The following is an 18,729-nucleotide window of genomic DNA, read 5'->3' as shown; positions in this document are numbered from 1 at the left end:
TGTGCCAGAAGTGGATGAATCATTCCTCAGTGGCGCTCTCCCTGGCCTGTGATTTTACGAGCTTTCTCATATCCTGCCTTAGCTCCCAGCCCAACAAGCTTTCATCTATTTGGTGTCTCCTTACGCAAAAGCCTTTCCCTGATTATCTTGTTACTTCTGTCTGTGTCTTTTCTGGTTATGCTACAACTAGGTTGCGAGTTGACTGACATCCTGAATTCCCCACAGGGATTGTGGGATCGCTTACCAGAGTAATAAATAGCTAACCTTAGAGGCCGTGGCAGCGTATGCATAGCTGCTGGTGTTTTTTCCTTCCCCAGTGTTCATTGCCTTGCATTTACTGGTATTTAATTTTGTCTGCAACTATTGTCAGGTCCTTCTGCAGCTCTTCTCTTTAACTAGCCAAAATAATTCTATACCAAAAAAGTCATCTTGATTTTGTATCCTTTTTTCCAGCTTAAGTGTGTCATCTAGCTATGATATGCTAAGACAGACCTTTTAACGTATCTGGAATTAGAGCTGTAGTTTGGAATGAATATGGTGAATTTTCACCTTCAGTGTTTTTGACAATAAAAATTATTTTTAGATATTTTTGTGTGGCTTTAAGAATATTGTTCTGTTTTACATGAAGGATATATTTATCCATGGCAGGATTAGCAGAGAGTGACTCAACAGCGTATGTACATGACTTCACTCATGTTGCATCATCCTGTTCTGTTGCTTATACAGAAATTGTCCTGTTGGATTCCCTTCAGGGCATTAGAGCAACTGATTATTTTTTTCCCAGATCCCTTGACTAGACTTCTTAGGAGTTATTTTTTTAGCAGAATGCTGTAACGTGATGGGCACCTTCAGGGTTTTGCCAACTTTAAATCATGTATGGATGGTTTGAACAGAGTTATTGGTACCACTGAGGACCTGTGAAGATGGAGCATGTGCCTGGGAAACTGGGGGTGGTGGACAGGGAAGAGTAGGGAACAACTCTCTCTCTGGAGTTAAAGAAAACACTACAGCTCTGCTGTTGCTGTATTAAACCTTCTCGGGGATCAGGAAGCCAGATATTTGAAGCCCAGTGGGCTGGCATCAATTTCTTAGAGCTCATTTTTGAAATTACAGGTATGGCCAGTGGAAAACTGTCTCTCAGGAGCTTTGCATGTGTGCCTCCTGGGTACTGTCCTCACTTGTCTGAAAACACAATGATGTCTTGAGCCTGTTTCTGTGTCAGATCTTCATTGGGAGCAGTTATGGAAAAACACCAAACCCCTTTATGCTGGTTAAACAGCGCATGCTACAAACAGCTGTACTTCGTGACCAGTTAGCTGATCCTTGCCCTGTCAACCTCCTTCCTTTCATCCCTGGCACGTCTGTTTGGGAATGCAGAGTGTCTTACTGTGCTGAAGTGTCCTGGGAAGTTTCTGTCCCACGTTGCTCCCTGGGAGCTGGTCAATCCATTGGGCAGAGGATGATACAGCAGACCTGCATAGCTGTACGGCTTGACCAGGAAACCTGAACTGCTACTTTTAAGTTCATCTTCCATGAAGAGACCAAAACATTGCTGTAACAGAGCCATTAGAGTATCTGGGGTTGGCAGCTGGGAACGCTGGCACTTGTTCTGCAGGTCACAGATTTGAGGTGGTTCCTTAGTATTTCTTGATTTTGATAACAATTTGGTATTAAGTACTCTTTTGTCCTTAACAGTGTAGGCAAGGATTAAATCTGTGGCTGAGGTTTGTCCTGTTTGCCAGAAGGCAGCTCTGCAGAGAAGGACCTGGGGGTTCTGGTGGGCAGCAAGTTGCCCGCGGGCCGGCAGTGTGCCCTGTGGCCAAGAAGGCCAATGGGATCCTGGGGTGCTTTGGGAGGAGCGTGGGCAGCAGGTCGAGGGAGGTGATCCTGCCCTCTGCTCTGCTCTGATGAGGCAGCATGTGGAATGCTGTGTGCAGTGCCGGGCTCCCCAGTTCAAGAGAGACAGGGAGCTACTGGAGAGGGTGCAGTGGAAGGCTACGAAGGTGATGAATGGGCTGGAGCATCTCGCTGGTGAGGAAAGGCCGAGAGAGCTGGACCTGTTTAGCCTGGAGAAGACTGAGAGGGGATCTTATCAATGGCTACAAATATCTTGGGGGTGAGTGTCAAGATGACAGTGCCAGGCTTTTTTCAGTGGTGCCCTGTGACAGGACAAGGGGCAACGGGCACAAACTGTAGCACAGGAAGTTCCATGTCAATATGAGGAAAAACTGAGGGTGACGGAGCGCTGGGACAGGCTGCCCAGAGCGGCTGGGAATCACTCCTGCTCTGGAGACATTCAAAACCTGCCTTGATGCGAGACTGTGCAACCTGCTCTAGGAGAACCTGCTTTAGCAGGGGCTTGGACTAGATGATTTCCAGAGGTCCCTTCCAACCCCAATCATTCTGTGATTCTGTGACCAGATGCCATCTCTACTGTGTGAAAGGACAGTCGGGATTGAAACATGCTTTTCCCCTTTTAGAGTAGCCCAGAGCAAGGAATTGATGCATGACAGTGGTGGGCAAAAAAGCAACGTTTTCTGTGCTAGTTGAACTGGAGCAGGGGAGACTGCAGAGCTTTTTGTTCTGGTTGCCCGGTCAGTCCTTTCTGCTGATTGCCTTGGTCACAGCCTGTCTCTGTCTGCCTTGTGGTCTTTCGAATCTAGTGTTTTCCTCTTCTCATAGTGATTTTACTGCAGGATTATTTTTTATCCTACCTCGGGAATAACAGATGAGTGTAGAGGACATAGCAAGCAGCCTTATGTTTTCATTTTTATATGGTTTGCTAGCTGATGGAAATGGCAGAGGAGGATCAGTTTAATCCAGTAAAGCTCAATTTTGATGATGAGCTAAACCTTGTTTTTTCAAACTTCATTTTACAGTATAAATTACATGTTTTTTTGAAGTTCATAATCAGGCTAAACTGTGGCCTGATTTTCTTCAGGATGTCAAAAGTAACTTCCCTAGGAAAAGGGACAACTACTAAGTTTCAGTTTCTTTAGAACACAAAGATGTAAGAACTTGCCCTTCTAACTATTGAATCATTTTTTTGACCCTGACAGATTAGTCTCAAAATTCATTGGAAAGTGCTGAAAAACTGGGTTTGCTCCCTGAAACATAATGCTGAAAGAGAATATCTAATTAACTTCTTCCAGGTCGAATGGCACTGGCATTTTTGGGGGGATTTTCAACCCATCTGTTAAAGCAGTAAGCACTAAAAAAAAAAAAAAAAAAGCTGGAAGGTGCAAGTCATCTCTAACTAAAAGCATAACTGGGAGACCTGCCCTTTATTACAAGTTTCTTGGGAAGGTTTGTTTCCTCTTCTCAGAATGCTTTAGCTTTATGCTTGGGTCGTTTTGTGATGTGCGTTGGCTGTAAGTCCGGCATCACTGCAGTTACACTCAGCAGAAATGGGCTGCGTGGCTTGGGGTCTGTGTAGCAAGACTTCATACTGTCTGCTGTTCTCAGCTCCCACCATTTCCCCACAGTGAGTTGAGCTATGGGATTATTTCTTTTCTTCTTAACACCAGTCACTTCTTTAGTCTACTGACTTGGTGTTTCTCAGCTAGTCTCCAAGTTTCTCTAATAGTAAGATCTCCCACGTGCTGCAGCTCTGTTGTCCAAGCCTGAGAGATAAAAATTGCAAAGACCCTGGCTGTGAAGTCTGTACGATGCGTGGCTTCCCCTCAGTTGAGAATGGCGTGGGGTTGGGGTTTTCTTGCTTTAGCTTCCTGCTGGGTCGTGCCTGGGTATGACCATACCTCCTTGCCTTGGCACTGCGGTAGTGCTTGCGGTGTAGAGGCCCCGACATCGGAGCCAGCCGTAGTCGCCTCCACCGCAGACGATAGCTGCATTTAATGCTGCGTGAAAGTACCACGCTATTTCCAGCCGACTCAGCTGTCTTTGTGCCATAATGCGGACAAGTACTATGTCACCTTTCTTTGTCATACCAGTTTTTGTACTGTGCTGCTGTTGAAGCAAGTTTTGGGCTGCTGAGGAAGTTCTTTTTTTGTGTCTACACTGATACACACTTACTGAAATAAACTAGACTCCTAGCTATAAATAAGATGGAAAACATCGTGGTTGCTGTATGAGTTTTGCAGAAATGTGAAGGGTGTCTAGCTTGGCAGTATTTTAATACACTTTTTAAATGCAAGTAATCTCATGCCTGAGAACTACCAACAACCTTCATCGTGCTGAGTTTATTTAAAGAGTCGTTGAAACAGCAACAAATACTATGATTTAGGAAAAAGCAGGGGGTAATAAAGAACTTTAATTCAGGGTTAGGACAGATGGTGAAAGGCAATTAGTACTTCAAGGTGGTACCCGTGAACTTCAGTATTTTAATACAGAATCAAAAGTTGTTTCTCCAATAAGGACCATTTAAGAAGTTTAAATGTTTCTGAAATGCTGTATTTCTGAAAATGATTTGGTATCTTTTGAGGAATGGCCTATCAGTAGCTCCACAATTAGTAGTCTCCATGATTTCTTAGTTACGCCAGTATGTCTTTGGCAGTTACATCTCCTTTTTTAAAAATCCTTTCTTCTTTCCTGGACTATCATTTATGCTAATACATTCTGGTTTGGGACAAAATACACATTTGTGTAGTGGTTTAAGAAAGATGATAGCAAAGTAGCTGTTCCCTTGGTGAGAAATGAAATATTTCCATTCCACTTGAATTTTCTGGTCAGGTTATCTTATTCAGTGCTCTTAGATTCCTTGTTTGACACACCAGGAACAAAGGTGCTCTTATTTTCGCACAATGTGAGGTTAGTTTTGTCCAAAAGCTAGAGAGATTCAAGTGCCCAAGAAAATCTAGAAGCTTCAGATATTACCTGTTGACCTTATTCCTTGTCAGGACAGCTCTATGTGCTGGTAACATTTCATTTTCTTCACAAGATCAGCAAACTTTGCTCGTAGTGGCGTTCCTGATGCTGGCTACCCAAAGGTGGGGTAGAGCCAAGACTATGCTCACGCTGTCCACAGTGACACCTGATGCCATGTCTCATTGGAAAGAAGAAACTGTTTCCTGCATCTTTTAACAGCAGACCTGGCAGACCTCGCAGCTGATGGTTGGAGATCCAGTCAGAGCAGTGGCTTTCCGCTGCTGTTTTGGATCAGTTTGGAAGAGTTTTGTAACAGTAGGCTTTCTCAGTTACCTGTCCTGAACCCAGACTCCTTAAAGAGGGTGTGCTTTTAAACCACAGGGGCCAACTGAACCATCTGATGGACAGAGAACAATGATACTGGCAGTATGTTTAGTATAAATACTGGGGAGTTTAGCTTCACCTTTTCTGCTACAGGAAGGGCTTGTTTCCAGAGTTTAAGGGTTTTTTTAAACATTTCATCTCTGATTTAGCTCAGTCATTAGTAAGAATGTTCCACTTGTAAAAATAGCTCTGGAAAATCTAAAAATATATTTGTAAATGCTTCTAAATACGCTCGCGCTTACCATTGCTAAATTGTGACAGCCAGTGTAGCATTACTGGAAAACCAGTTGTTTTCCACTCTGCACTAATATTCATTCAAACTAGTTGTAACGGTGATTGCTTTTTAAACTTCTAAGAAACAGAGTTTACATCCAGAAGTTCAAGTGTTCTGGCGCTGTATTGATTCATACAAAAGCCTGGATGGATTCAAGCAAGAAAGTGGCGTGCTGCATTCCATTAGTCTCTCACAATATTGGTATCACTTACACTACTTTGCTACTCCATTAAAGTGCCAGCTTGTAAATTATTTCTAATGAGCATCTTGTAAGATCTTGTAATAATGTTTTCAGACCAGGAGGTGCATCTCTGGAAAAATACCAGGCTTAGCTAGGTTATTGAGCTGTAGAGTTGTTACCCGTTAGGTAACGGAGAAGTGAAAGTGGAGGTGAAGAATATCTCCAGTTTACAATGGAAACGGCGTATGAAGCCAGGTAATCCTAGACCACTGTCCTGAGCCCACACACACGTTCTGGTAGTTCTGAACCATCTTCAGACTTGTGTAAGCAAGCATCTGTCCTTCAAAAATATACCGTGAAACACAATATTCGGTTGCAGAGTCTTTTTATCTCTTCACAGCAGATAGGCAGAAGAGAGTATAAATAGCTTTGGCAGCTCGGTTGTGTTTGGGGACAGAGAGTAAGTCTTTCATAGTGTTATACGCTCAACAAAGATGGTCCTTTCTCTGTGGGTGTGCTTTTTACTTGCCTCTACATGATTTAATTTTAATCCGCTGTACAACGTCTGTGTTTCAAGATAAAATAGTTCTTTATTACCTGTCATCGTTCTTGGTATGCACACTGAGGACTTGAGATATTTACTGGACCACCAACTATTTCATAGTATCTGTCTTTGGCCAAAGACTTTTCTTCAAACTGTATTTTATGTGAGATAATAGTTGCTGATTTCTGGTTGCTGAGACTGGTTTTACTAGAGAACTCCACAGCGTGAGAAAGATGTAGGTAGAATTGCTACAAAGACTACAGTGATGTCTGAGTTCATGTTGATGCCACAGCTGATAAATAAAATTGTTCATCTCCTGACATTGAAGTTATCTCTGTATACCAAAGCACTGTTATTTTTAATTCGCTTACTAGAGCAATGCTTTGCTGCTTTTCTTCTCCACTTAGAGCTTATTTTCCCATGCATCAACCGGAAAGGAAGAGGTACAAATGACTTGGCAACAAAGCAAGCAAAGATGTTGAAAACAGTAACAGCAGCAAAAGCACTCTTCACGAGCATCTTCTGCAGTTTGACATTCCTGTGTCCGTTCAGACACTGCCCACGTGATTGTGGTGTTACTTCAGATTCTTTTCAGTAGAGTCAGTCAAGACTGTGTTGAAAATGAAATGAAAAATCCAGTCATGAAAATAGAAGCATGGCGTAGATGACAGGGTAAATGGGAGCTCACCTGAAAAGAGAAACTTACCGGTCTTTATGTTTCAGAGTATGACTATTTCAGTCTAGCCTGATACACAGATCTCTTCTGCACTGGCCTTCCAGTGAAATGTAGTAGATGTATAAGTTCTTGTATACATCAAAAGGCACTTAGGGTCTACTGAGCAGATTTCACAGTTACTGTAAGACTTGAAATTCTTTTTTGAAAAAAAAAAAAATAATCCACTAGGGTTCGGTGGGTCATTTTGGGGGTTTCTGTATGCATGTATCTCGGTGAATTCTGCCCTGGATTTTCTAAGTAGATCTGGTATTCACTGTGGAAGTACCAAAACTGTAATTCTTCCAGTGGAGTTTTTATAATATAGCAGCAGTATTTGAGTACACTTCCTTACATGGTCAGTTTTCAGCATAAAACCTGCCTTAGAAATTTCAGACAAAGATGCTGGCATCCTTTGAAAAGCCCAGAGGACATATTTTCTGGGATACAGAAGAGCTATTGGTATTTAGTGATGTTGTATGGCTTCTGCCTGTTGAAGAGCTGCTTCTTCAAAACTGTGGATGAACCTTCCCAGTTCTTTATTTCATTCTGTTTCAGTGTGTGAACTTCATTGCTGCTTGGTTTGGGTTGTGTTGTTTTTTTTTTTTAAGGATAGTAATATAGTGCGGTGGTATTCTATCTAAAAAAAACTCCAGCAACTTGGTAGCTTTATCAAATGCTGCAGCACAGCATTTGCTAGAAGTTAATAATGCCAATGTCTTCTCTGTGCATCTGGCTGGCAACCTGGTGTTTCATATCCTTAATACCTATGTTATCCATGAATTGGAGTGAGAATGAACCATGCAGTTAGGTTTATACCAGAATCACCTTCTGTGTTTAGAGGTGGGCTGTTGCAGAAGGGGGGAGTTTGTGCTTCGCATACAGAATGCATTTCCTAGGTTTAATTTATGTTTGTTTCTTTGGTAGGATTTTTCCAGTTAAAGATGTACCGGCAGAGCCTGAAGCTCTTACACACTGGTTATATCAACGGTTCATTGAAAAGGAGGATCTCTTGACACATTTCTATGAAACAGGTAGGATGATATCCGGCAAAGAGAACTGTGCTTTGTTAATGTCTTTTCTTGCAAGGATCTCAAGATGCTTGAAGAACATGTGTGCATTCTTCACACAAATGTGGTAGATGTAATTAGTACTGCTTTTTATGTGGCAAAGTATGATAAAAATTATCTAGGAAAGGTAAATTACTCGGATAACGTTAGAATGGGGTAGTGTTTGGAAGCTGGCACATTCAAAACAGATCTAAGGAAATCCTCCTTTTTTCTGCAATAACATACAGTTCAGCTGTGAAACTTGCTGCCATGGGCTTTAATTGAGTGGAATAATTTAGCAAGATGCAAGGAGGTAGTGAACATTTGCATACATAGTAATAGTATTCAGAGCTTACGTTAAGTTTGGAGACGATATAAAACCTTCAGGGTTTCAAATGAGCAAGTTCTTGACTAAAAGGGATTAAGTAAGACTGTTACGGCAGGTTATTTTATCTGCTTAGTGTGGCTATTTAGCATGTTCCTCTGGCACTTGTACTGTTAGAGAAAACTGACGTAAGTAGTCTGCAGGCCTAATCCAAAACCGTAGTCCTCTTCTGTTTCCTGCTAAGTGAAACAGAGATGTGCTATGATTGGAAGGATCTGTAAGAATTACACAGCAGAAAGTCTCTGGAGTCTTGACCTGCAGCCCTGTGCTGGCCCCCTTGCTGCGAGGTACTGAGGATCGCTTCTATCGTAATACACTTTCTATGTTAATGGATCAGAGGAATCTAAATAAACTTGGGCATTAATAACATTACCAAAGGGATACTGGCAAGGATGTGATTTAAAATACCAGGTAAATACTTTGAAACTATAGCTGGAGAAGTGTTTCCTCAAGGCATTTTTTCCCCATCCAGTTGATCCTGAACTATGTGCCCTCCAGCAGGGGGGTGTGGGCGTGTGTCAGAATACAAAATGGAAGAGTTCATCATCCTAAAAAAGAAAATCAAGGCAGGAAAAGATAGTTTTATTTCAATGTACAGGAAAGGAAGTTTATCAAACAGACTGAGTAGGAAGACTCCAGAAATGATGCAATTTGTCTCTGAAGAAAAATAATCTCTTCATTAACAAGTATCACAGTTGTTGAGGGGGGACGGGGGATATTCCGTCACCCAAACCAACTGAGGTTAATATTCCAGAGTGGCTATGTTTAACAAAGACACTACTTCTATTAGATGATTTATTGCAAAGACTGCTTTAATTTGATTGTGAGTGCTTAATTTATCGTTTGTAGTTCTTAAAAAGATTAACAGACTTCTTTAACAACCCAAAGATGTATTTTGTTTTATGAAATATGGCTGTCACTCTGCCATCGTTGATGGCAAAAGTCAGACCCTGCTGTATGTATCACATCCAAATGTGTATAGTGGACTTCATTAGCCAAATAACTTTGTGAATCTGTTTAAAACTGCAAGTGTAGTCTATAGGAGGTAAAGAATTCTTGTTATTGAGACATTATTACACAAATACTATTAAAATAAGTCATACCCAAAAAATCTAACTAGTCCAGAATTTCAGAGAGCATAATGAAAATAATCAGATTTGTTCACAGAAATGTGCTTCCAAAATAGGATAATTGTTTATAATTTGCCAGTGTAATCAGTATGAATTAATAAGATGTTTTAAATGTAAATGCTATGACATAGGCATGTGCCTTACTAGGCATAAATTAGCACAATTTAAAGCTACTACCATTTATGCCAGTTGAGATCTTGCTGGCGTTGCTTTTGTTGGCTTACTGCAGAAATGGTGTTACAGTTTTTGGAAACCCCCTGGAAAAGCCCTGAGGCCTAACGTGAGGGGAATCACTGAAGGTGCTCAAGAGTGAGCTTTGTATTGACGTGTTATGTTGCCTCAAGTTGGTGGGGTTTTAAGACTTAGGGCTGTCTCAGCATTTTGATTTTCATGGGGTTTTTTAGTTTTGTGGGTTGGTTTGTGGCTTTTTTAAAAATACACACTACTTAGGAACTTGTCTCACTTCACAAAGCTAGAGTAACACAATATGTGAAAAGTTATGATATGTTAAAATGATAGTTTAAAAGTTTAAAAGTTAAAAGTTGCATTGGCAACGTCATTGGTAGGAATACAATCTTTTGGCATATTTTTGTTTGGGAAGAGGAAGAAACAAAGCCTAAGACACCTTTTTCCTTTTTGCTGTATTCCTAAGTGTTAAGAACTTTAATTGATCTGGGAAAACCCTGTAATATTAGACCTCTTAAAAAGAAAAGTATCTCCCTAAAATCTGCATATGAAACTGTCCCATCCTTTCTTACAGGTGCAGTTTACACATTTCATTTATAAAATTTAAACCATTTACAGTTAATATCTGTATGAATAAGAAGTACAGACTCCTATTTTAGCAGCTAGTAAAAAGCTCATGTTGGCAAGTTCATGATTTCTCTGAAGTCTTCAGCAAGATAACCTTGAACACTGCAGTAACACAAATGATTACATTCAGCAGGACAAAAGCACGTGGAGACTAATTAAAAAAACCCAAACTGTAAACTAGGAGCTTATCAGCTGGAAATAAGTAATTTTATACTGAAGTCGTCATGCTCCTCATTCACTCTGATGGTAAGCCAGCTGGTGATGTCACTAAGAAAGTAAGCCATGTCATCGTACGGGGCAACAGAAGAGGGTTTTCACTAGTGCTGTGGAAATACTTTTCTTTGTATCAAATCTGAAACCTCATCTGGAAATTCTGTGTTCAGGTCCATCATCCCAGTTCAAGAAACACCAGCTGAACTGGGAAGAGGGACAGATAATAGGTGCTAAGGTGATTAAGGGGAAGGAGTTGTTCCTGTGAAGGACAGCTAAAAGTGCTTGGCTTGTGTCAGCTAGGGAGGTAAAGGATTGTTTTCCCTGAAAGATATGAGTTGGGGTGGGGGAGACACAGTTGCTATCTGTACCAAGGAAAAAAGAAAGTTATTTAAACCAAAGGTCAGTGTTGGTACAGAAAAACAAATGGGCCATGGAAGAACAAGTGTAGTGTAGAGCAGACAAATGGAAGCTTAGCAGTGAGAATTACTGGGGAATAAATGGTGCGGCAAATCTGCCCGTGTGTGAAAATGCATATGGGGAAAGGAGGATGGGACTTATCACGGGGTTTTTTTAGGGTTTGGTTGTTTAGGTTTTTTTAAAGTTGCATTTGGGTTTGGTGTGTTTTGGTTTTTTTTAATTTAAGAGCATTCATACAGGAAAAAAGGCTTTGTCTTAAATGCTTGTGCAATTCCTCCAGTGATTGCAAATATGAAGTGTGGAGATCAGCTGCTGATGGTATCTAATTGCCTAAATTGTGTGGGTTTTAAGATTAAAAATTGACACTGCTATATTGTTACTCTTTGAATCATTCATCTCTTGTTCTTGTATGAGTAGCTGTGATTCCATAATGCTGCAGCAAGTACATCATCTCTGGTATCTTTAGAGTTTTTATATCCACTGTTCAGGATTAACAACAACAAAAGTGGTTCGTATCGTTTAAGCTTTGTGCATCTCAGTAAATTTTAACGCAAATTATTTAGTATGCTGATGTAAATATATGCAAACAACCTGCTTATCATAAAACTGATGCATTCACAAGATACATTTAATTTAGTGTTGTAGGTCAGAAAATGTCAAAATAGGAAAAAGTGAACTTTTTTAATTGTCAGCTGTTATCTCCTGCCAGTCTCTTGTCTAAACAGGCATTTCAGTAAAATCTTTCTGGAAAACTGTGTGGCAAATCACAGTGCTTCCTGAGGCTGTATGACTGGCTGGCCAATGAATGTTCAAACAACATAAGGAAACTGTTGTTAAAAAAAAAATAAAATGTGTGTATATTTATACTTTCAAGAGGAACCTTGAGAATATATGTGTGTTGCTGCTTCACGGTATAGAAAACCATTACCAAGCAACTGTGAAGTTTAATATGGAATCCATTCAATTTTATCATACAGATGTTACTAAAACTTCAAAAATTACACAGAAAACTTACTTGACAGTTGGTTCTCCCTGCAAAAGTTGACTACAGTGAGGACAGCTGCTTTTAAGGAATGAAATGAAAATTATTCTTAATAATTATAAGGGCTTTTGTTTGGATTTTTTTTATATTTTCTTGAAGGCAACTGATACTGCTGGAGAATTTTTTGAAAGTTTAAATAGCACAGAAGTAACCAACTAATTGTTTGTGGGCATGGTTGCTGGGACAAACGGTGATGGTAAGGAATCGTGCGTTAGGCTATCGTTCCTGCTTCAGAAGCATTAAATGCATTTTCTTTTCTCTTTTAGGAGCTTTTCCTCCACTGCAGGGTCAAACAAAAGCTATTTCTCGGGAGATGACCCTCAGTAACCTGTGGCTAGTTGGCATACAATCACTTGCATTTTTGTCAGGCGGTATGTGGTACTGTATCTTTCAGTATTTTTATCATTGCCTATTTTAAAAGTGGAATGGGACCTGAGGACACAGTGGGAATCCAGGCTCTTGCAAATGAGTATCATGTTGTATGTGCAAATGTGAATATTCAAGAGTAAAGGAAAATACTGGACAGACTCTTGCCTCTCTTTGGGGAATTTTAAGCTCCACTAAAAGTGAAGATCAGTAACGTAGTGACCTGATGATGTATTATTTTAAGAATTGTCTGTATTTTTAAAAATGTATACTCTCACCCACACTTAAGCAAATTCAGCATTTGGACAAAAGGTGCAATTGTACAACCACCGTAGAAGAATGTCTGTGACAAGAAAGCTCTGTCACCGCAAGTATTTCTTGGCATTGTAGTTAGAGCTCAGAAAATTCAGCAACTCGTCTCTTCAGTAGTCTGTACAGCATTGGTGTGGTAGAGATTCCTCATTTGCACAACTTGTACTTTATTGCAACTCATTGTGCTGGAGTCAAAGATACTCAGCAGAGCTGGTGGTGGTATCTTTGTGGCTACGCAGTCAGCAGTTGTTGTATTAGACACATTGATCTAAAACCAAGACCCAAATAAGATCCAGCGTCAAGTGTGTTTTGTGAGGAATCAGTCCTCAAAAAAGCATTGCAGCAGCATCGTGTGATTAAAAGCTATCCACATTTGATGAATCAGCCCATCCCTGCTGTGGTCTTACCACCAGCTCCCTGAATTCCGTGTGCTACCAGTATCTCATATTATGAGAAAACTTGGAAAATACAAAGTCACTTGGTTAATTTTCCCTTTTTGTTCAGAATGCATCTTAATGATCATTATCAGTTTTGAAAATGCACTTTTAAAGGTGAAAATACAGTGAAGGAAAGGCATAAAACTTAGGGAATAGAGGAAACCTTTATTTGTCACACGTTGGAAGGCAGAGCAATTCTAGCTGTTTCTGAAGGTCTGCTGGTGCTGCTGGTGATTTTTAGCCACCTTTGTATTTTGTATACTGCAGTCCAACCAAGGTGACCTTTGAGTGGTTTATAGAGGCCTTTTTCTCCCCGCTAGTTGCAACCGCGCTAAATATACTTGTGGGAGAGTTTAAATAATTCAATGCCAATCATCTTAATGTTTTGCTAAGGAGTAATAGAAGAAAAACTAGTTTTTTAAAAATTAAAAATAGGTATAATTGCTATCATAAATCCATAGGAAGATACTACTGCAAAAAAAAAAAAAGGTAAATACTCCAAGTAACTACATGGAGGGCAGTATTAATTAGCTCACCACTGTGCTGAAATCTTACTGGAAGAAAGATGAGTTGAATTGAAGGGCAAACTGGAACAGAAGACACGTTAGGATGCTTTTGAAAGGATGCCTATGATGTATGGCCGTACTTCTGGCAGGTCTAGTTGGCATTATGTTCATGTGATTATATACAGATTTGAGAGAGCTGTTCCTAAAATAAAACTAATCTCTCTAAATACAAGCAGGATAGCCAGAACTTCAAATGTTGGCACACTGCCTTTTACAGAGTAATTTTACTGAGAACAAAGCCAGCCCTCGGTAGTTTTGGCTCTGAGTTAGCAGTATTGATCCCCCTGCTCTCCCGCTCCTGCCACATGAATCACAGTGGGTGGTGTGCAGAATATGAAAGCTAGCCCGTGTTCCTTTTGCGGGGGGAGCTGAGAGCATACTAAAATACAAAGCAATGCCAATTTCCCTGGCTTAATAGAAAAATACCTGGTCAAATATGCCACCCCTGCCTCCCCAAAAGCAGTAGTTTTATCCTAAGGTAGCTCAGTGGGGATGGTTGCAAAATGATACCCCATAGTAAGTTCCCCTGAACTGAGTCCCCTCATTGACTGGGAAGAATCACTGCGGCTGCCAGGGAAAGGGCAGCGTTTGCCTACAGCTTCATGTTTTCAATAAGACACCGTTTCCAAATCCCAGCTCTTTACACCCAGTCACACACCGCACCTGAATTCTGGTATAATGTAAAATCAGTTTAAAGAAAGGTATGCCCTGAAAGGGAGGCAGTCTTGGGAGTATTTTCTTTTCCTGTTGCTCTTGCTAAAGTACAGCTGATGGAATGAATGTATTGAATCTGCCATTTTACAGGAGGGTGTTGGGACAGCCCAGCGCCGTTACCAAAAGTGGTTCTGTGTGCTGCATGTGGGCGTAAATGGACTCGCAACACTGCAAATTGCAGATGGCAAGCTACTTATTTCTGTCCTCTACTAGGTGGTTTGATCAGAACCCCAGAGATGCCCATAGTACAGCTGGTTTTATTTTGAGCTAGGACAGACTGGAGTGATATAAAAAGGGAAGTTTATATAAGCAGATTGCACAGCAGTAGCTCACATCAGGAGATTGTTCTTTATAGACCCTGTGAACTCTGTGTAAGAGCACACTGTTTTTTCAAATGCAGTATTTTTTTTCCAGTGGATTGCAGTCAATAGTGAGTGTTCACATGCTGCCTAAAGAAATTAGTAATGCGCAATAATGTTTCAGATAATCATTTGATTTATCTGGTCCTGTTCATTTTCAGTTCATTCCTCTGTAGTTCTTTTACTATCGTGAGACATTTGTTTTCAAGCACTGATTGTTGTTTCGATAGGTGAGTAAGTAGTATTAGGTCTTGGGCTTCTTTCCTGCCTGCACTGGAAAATGTGAAGAGTGCCTGGCGTTGTGTCTCCTTACGGCTGAGTTGCTGTAGATGACAGTGGAATGAAACCATTGTCAGGAAACTCCAAAGTACCCTCCCGGCATGAACTTGGATGCTGCTTCATGAAAGAGAATAAATTGGATAAAAGAAGTTTTTCTATTAAGGGAAAAGCACAAAATGGATACAACATAGAGGAGATTCTGTGCTAATAATACCATTATTGGTCAAGACTGTTTGGAGCTTAGCAGGCAAGTGTGTAAACATCAGTTCCTGTCGGTTGCAGTTCAGTCCTACCTTCTGGCAGTTGGCTCGTGTCACAGATGTAGTGGGCATTTTGCTGAGCCATCCATGGGCTTCCTCTTCTGAAGCATTCAAAATGCATTTGGTAGAAAACGGTGTTAATGAAGCCTACATTTGATCACAAAATGGTTAATTAATGTATGTTTGACTTTATATTAGGGGGAAATAAAATGGAAGAATGTATAAAGTGTTAAAGAATGAAAAATTCACAGAAAAAATGCTGTTGCACACAGAAGTGAGAACACAGCGATTTAAGCCTATTGTGAATAAAGATGGTTCTCTGCCAGGGTTGCACACAAAACATCTGTACGTTTCTATGTTTAATTGTTCATAAACAAGTTGTTACATTTTGAGTCGATGTAAGTCCTAATGGTATAGCGTTGCTGCTCTTCAAAGCCCATGACATGAGGAGTGTCTGCTCCTTCACAACGAGCAGCGTTTTCTTCAGTGCCCGTTGGTGAGCGCGCTTTCCTTACAGGTTCTCTTGTATTCTACATACGGTTCTATCAAGTATTGCAGTAACGATGTCTCTTGCAGGAGGGATTTTTTTTTTTTTAAGCTGCTCTCACCAGATTTTGAAAAGCGCTATTTCAGCTTAACCTGCATGCTGGAAAGTTATAAGCTTCCTTCTCGCTCCTGCAGCCCCAGCATCAAAAGAAGATGCATCTTATTGCAGTAAAAATACAATGATCACTGTGGTACCGTTCATTGTTCACTTGTTTTGCAAATGATGTAACTTTTTTTGTCTGACACTGCCGTAAAGTGCTGTTCACTTTTTTCACCTGTTTGTACAAGATAATACAGATACCGATCACTGTGTGTGACAGGACTCAACTGCTCCGCTTTGCCTTGACATAAAATTTTGGGACCAAAGGTACTTCAAACTGGGATTTCCAAATCATGAGTCCGGGGTTGGGTGCGTTCTCCTGATAGGCAGCTGGAGATTTTGTGGTGATCTGATACAGTCACGCAAAATAATTACACATCTGGGGACTGTATCGTTTGGAAATAATGGAGCCATATGAAATAAAAGGTTATTTTTCAAAATTGCGTATTTGATAGTTTTTACACTTTTTTAAAAAGAACAACAATTGGAAGAGCAAAATTGAAACCGTTCTCTGGTTTAAAATGTCGGCATACATTATGAACACTTCCGAGCAGCTTTTTTTTTTTTCTGTGAAAACTGTAGACTACCTGGCTGTGATACAAAACAAATCTTTAAAAGGATTCTATGCATTTTAAAATTAAACCTTTTATTTTAAAATTGGATGAAGTAATTATTCATTGAACAACTGTCCTATTAAAGTTCCTTAAAATTACTCTAAATGGTGTTCATTCTGTATGACAAAAATTGGTTTTCTTGATACCAGTTATTTTCACCTCCGATTCTCTCCTTTCCTTCTGTGTTACCTGCATTTTTGGTTTGTGTGATAAAATGGATGCAGAAGCCTTTTGTGATTTTGCAAAGGGCTGGTTGTGTTTGGAATTCTCTTATTGAATTTGTTCTCATTGGATTTTTTTTAATCAAATCTTTCCAGCACCCAAGATACCTTTCAGAAATGTACACAGAAACCAGAAGCAGCATTTCTCTACAGAGGTTATTAGATGTCTTTCCCCATTTTTTTTTTTTTTTGGTGTGTGGCAAAAATAAAGCTGGGTTGTTTTTTTTTCAGGATTATTTAATGTGCTTCTAATCCTTAATAGATGAGATGTTTTTTCTTTGATGGTTGTATTTATCGTGCTTATATCTATTAGATACACAATCTCTATTGTGCTTACCATAAACACAACTAATAGTGAAATAATGCTTTGTTTCGTGATACAGCTGCAGTGTTAATTTGTGGTAGATAACATTGCTTATTGGAGTGTTCACGAGGAAAGGCACAGAAACAAATGTTTCTATGCCAGAAGTGGTACGGGGAGGAGCGAAGCAGTAGGGAGGAAGGGGGAAAGTAGCTTCTGCAGCACTTGCTCCCTCCAGCACCCGCTGGAAACTGCTGGTGCTCAGGCTGCAGTTTCTCTGCAGGTCACTGCTTAGCAATGAGTCTCCTGAAGTGTCTGAGGGCCGAGGGCATGCCACGGGCAGAACCCGGGCCATCGACCCCGGATTGCCACCATCCTAGAAAGATGTGAATGCAAACCTTTTGCAATCAAGGCTGTAATCATTTTGTAGATACATATATTTTTGAACAGAGTGGTCTGTTTTTAAACAACTTCAGCTAGGCAAAGCAATATCAAGTGGAACAGTGTGCCCGTCATTCTGTGGCCCTGGCATCTCTCGCTAGCGATAGCTCTTTAGCTCCATGTTGCCTTTCATGTTAACTGCTGGTGCGTAATATTGCAATATATAACAAAGAAAAAAAGAACTCCTTGGAGCATAGTAAGACATCTTGCACAATTTCCAAAACAGCACCATGGTTGTAGTTACGTCTACCTCTTGGTTTCCCTTCTGGGTTTTGTCTTGGTTTGTCTGTGTGGTGTTTTTCTGTGAGGGGTGAGGGGAATCGGGGAGTGGGAGGGAGAAAGTGGGAGGGAAGACTTGAAATCTGAATATTAAGACACTGGGGGGGGATCCAGTGCTTACCAGCCGTGTTGTCATATTGAAAAAGCCATTGTTTTTAATTCCTGCCTAGTACAAAATGTTTGTTTTAAAAAAATCCTTCCTGCCAGAAAGAAAAATGTATTTTTAAAAAGAAAAGACATCCCTCTTTTGGCTATGAGAATGTCAGCTGTATGAGTTGTGACCATATCATGACATGCTGATCAGATATAAATAAATTTTTATCTCTCAGGACTCTATCTTGTATTTTTACTCTTCTGGTCATGGTCAGAAGTTTTCTGAAAGGATGCTCTGCATATTTAAATATCAGTAATTTCAGCTGAGGCAGCAAATAAAAAACGTATGTGAATGTAATGTGCGCTTACTCCAGTTTACAAAGAAATGTTCCTTCTTGATTGAAAAAATTCACCCTGTGAAATGTACTGAAAGGCTTGCCGCAGGTTAGCTCAGGGCCCAGGGGAACTGCTGCTGTTCGGTTCCAGGTATTTCTCTCCCTCCTCCTCCTCCTGCCTCTTTGAGAGCTGCTGTGAGCTTCAGCTATACCATAACGTAGCACACTTAGCCCGTGGGCACGTGGGAGAGAGTACGTAACTTCCAGGCTGACTGTAAATGGGTGGCTTCTTTTGGAAGAAGCGGCAGTGTAGTGGGCAGAGCTGTAAGAATGGGGCTGGCAGCGGACTGGGGGTCTGAAGCGTGGGCAAAAACGGGCACCACAGGTGGTCAGATGTGTTATGTGCTGTGGTCACCTTTTCTTTCCTTCCAAGATCACAGTATCTTTCTGAAAAAAAGGCTTTCTTGTTAATATCTTTATATAGCTAGAATCTGTAAGTATTTAAACTTCCAGTATGCCCTTAGGTTCTCTGTGGAAT

At 40.5% G+C, this 18,729-nt stretch overlaps 1 protein-coding gene across 3 annotated transcripts in view; it reads left to right on the top strand.

Annotated features, from left to right (window-relative positions):
• LPGAT1 (lysophosphatidylglycerol acyltransferase 1) overlaps nucleotides 1–18,094 on the top strand; it is a 67,012-nt gene extending 48,918 nt beyond the window's left edge. For all 3 annotated transcript variants that reach the window (XM_055816489.1, XM_055816490.1, XM_027788640.2), the window contains 2 exons: nucleotides 7,847–7,953; nucleotides 12,235–18,094. In XM_055816489.1, the coding sequence (XP_055672464.1) occupies nucleotides 7,847–7,953; nucleotides 12,235–12,386 (259 nt within the window). In that variant the 3' untranslated portion in view covers nucleotides 12,387–18,094. The remainder of the gene's footprint in view (nucleotides 1–7,846; nucleotides 7,954–12,234) is intronic.
• Nucleotides 18,095–18,729: the final 635 nt, after the last annotated feature.

This window comes from Falco peregrinus, chromosome 11, assembly GCF_023634155.1.
Source record: "Falco peregrinus isolate bFalPer1 chromosome 11, bFalPer1.pri, whole genome shotgun sequence".
Classification (NCBI taxonomy): domain Eukaryota; kingdom Metazoa; phylum Chordata; class Aves; order Falconiformes; family Falconidae; genus Falco; species Falco peregrinus.
The sequence above is the reverse complement of the archived record's forward strand: the minus strand, read 5'-3'. Positions and strand labels throughout refer to the sequence as shown.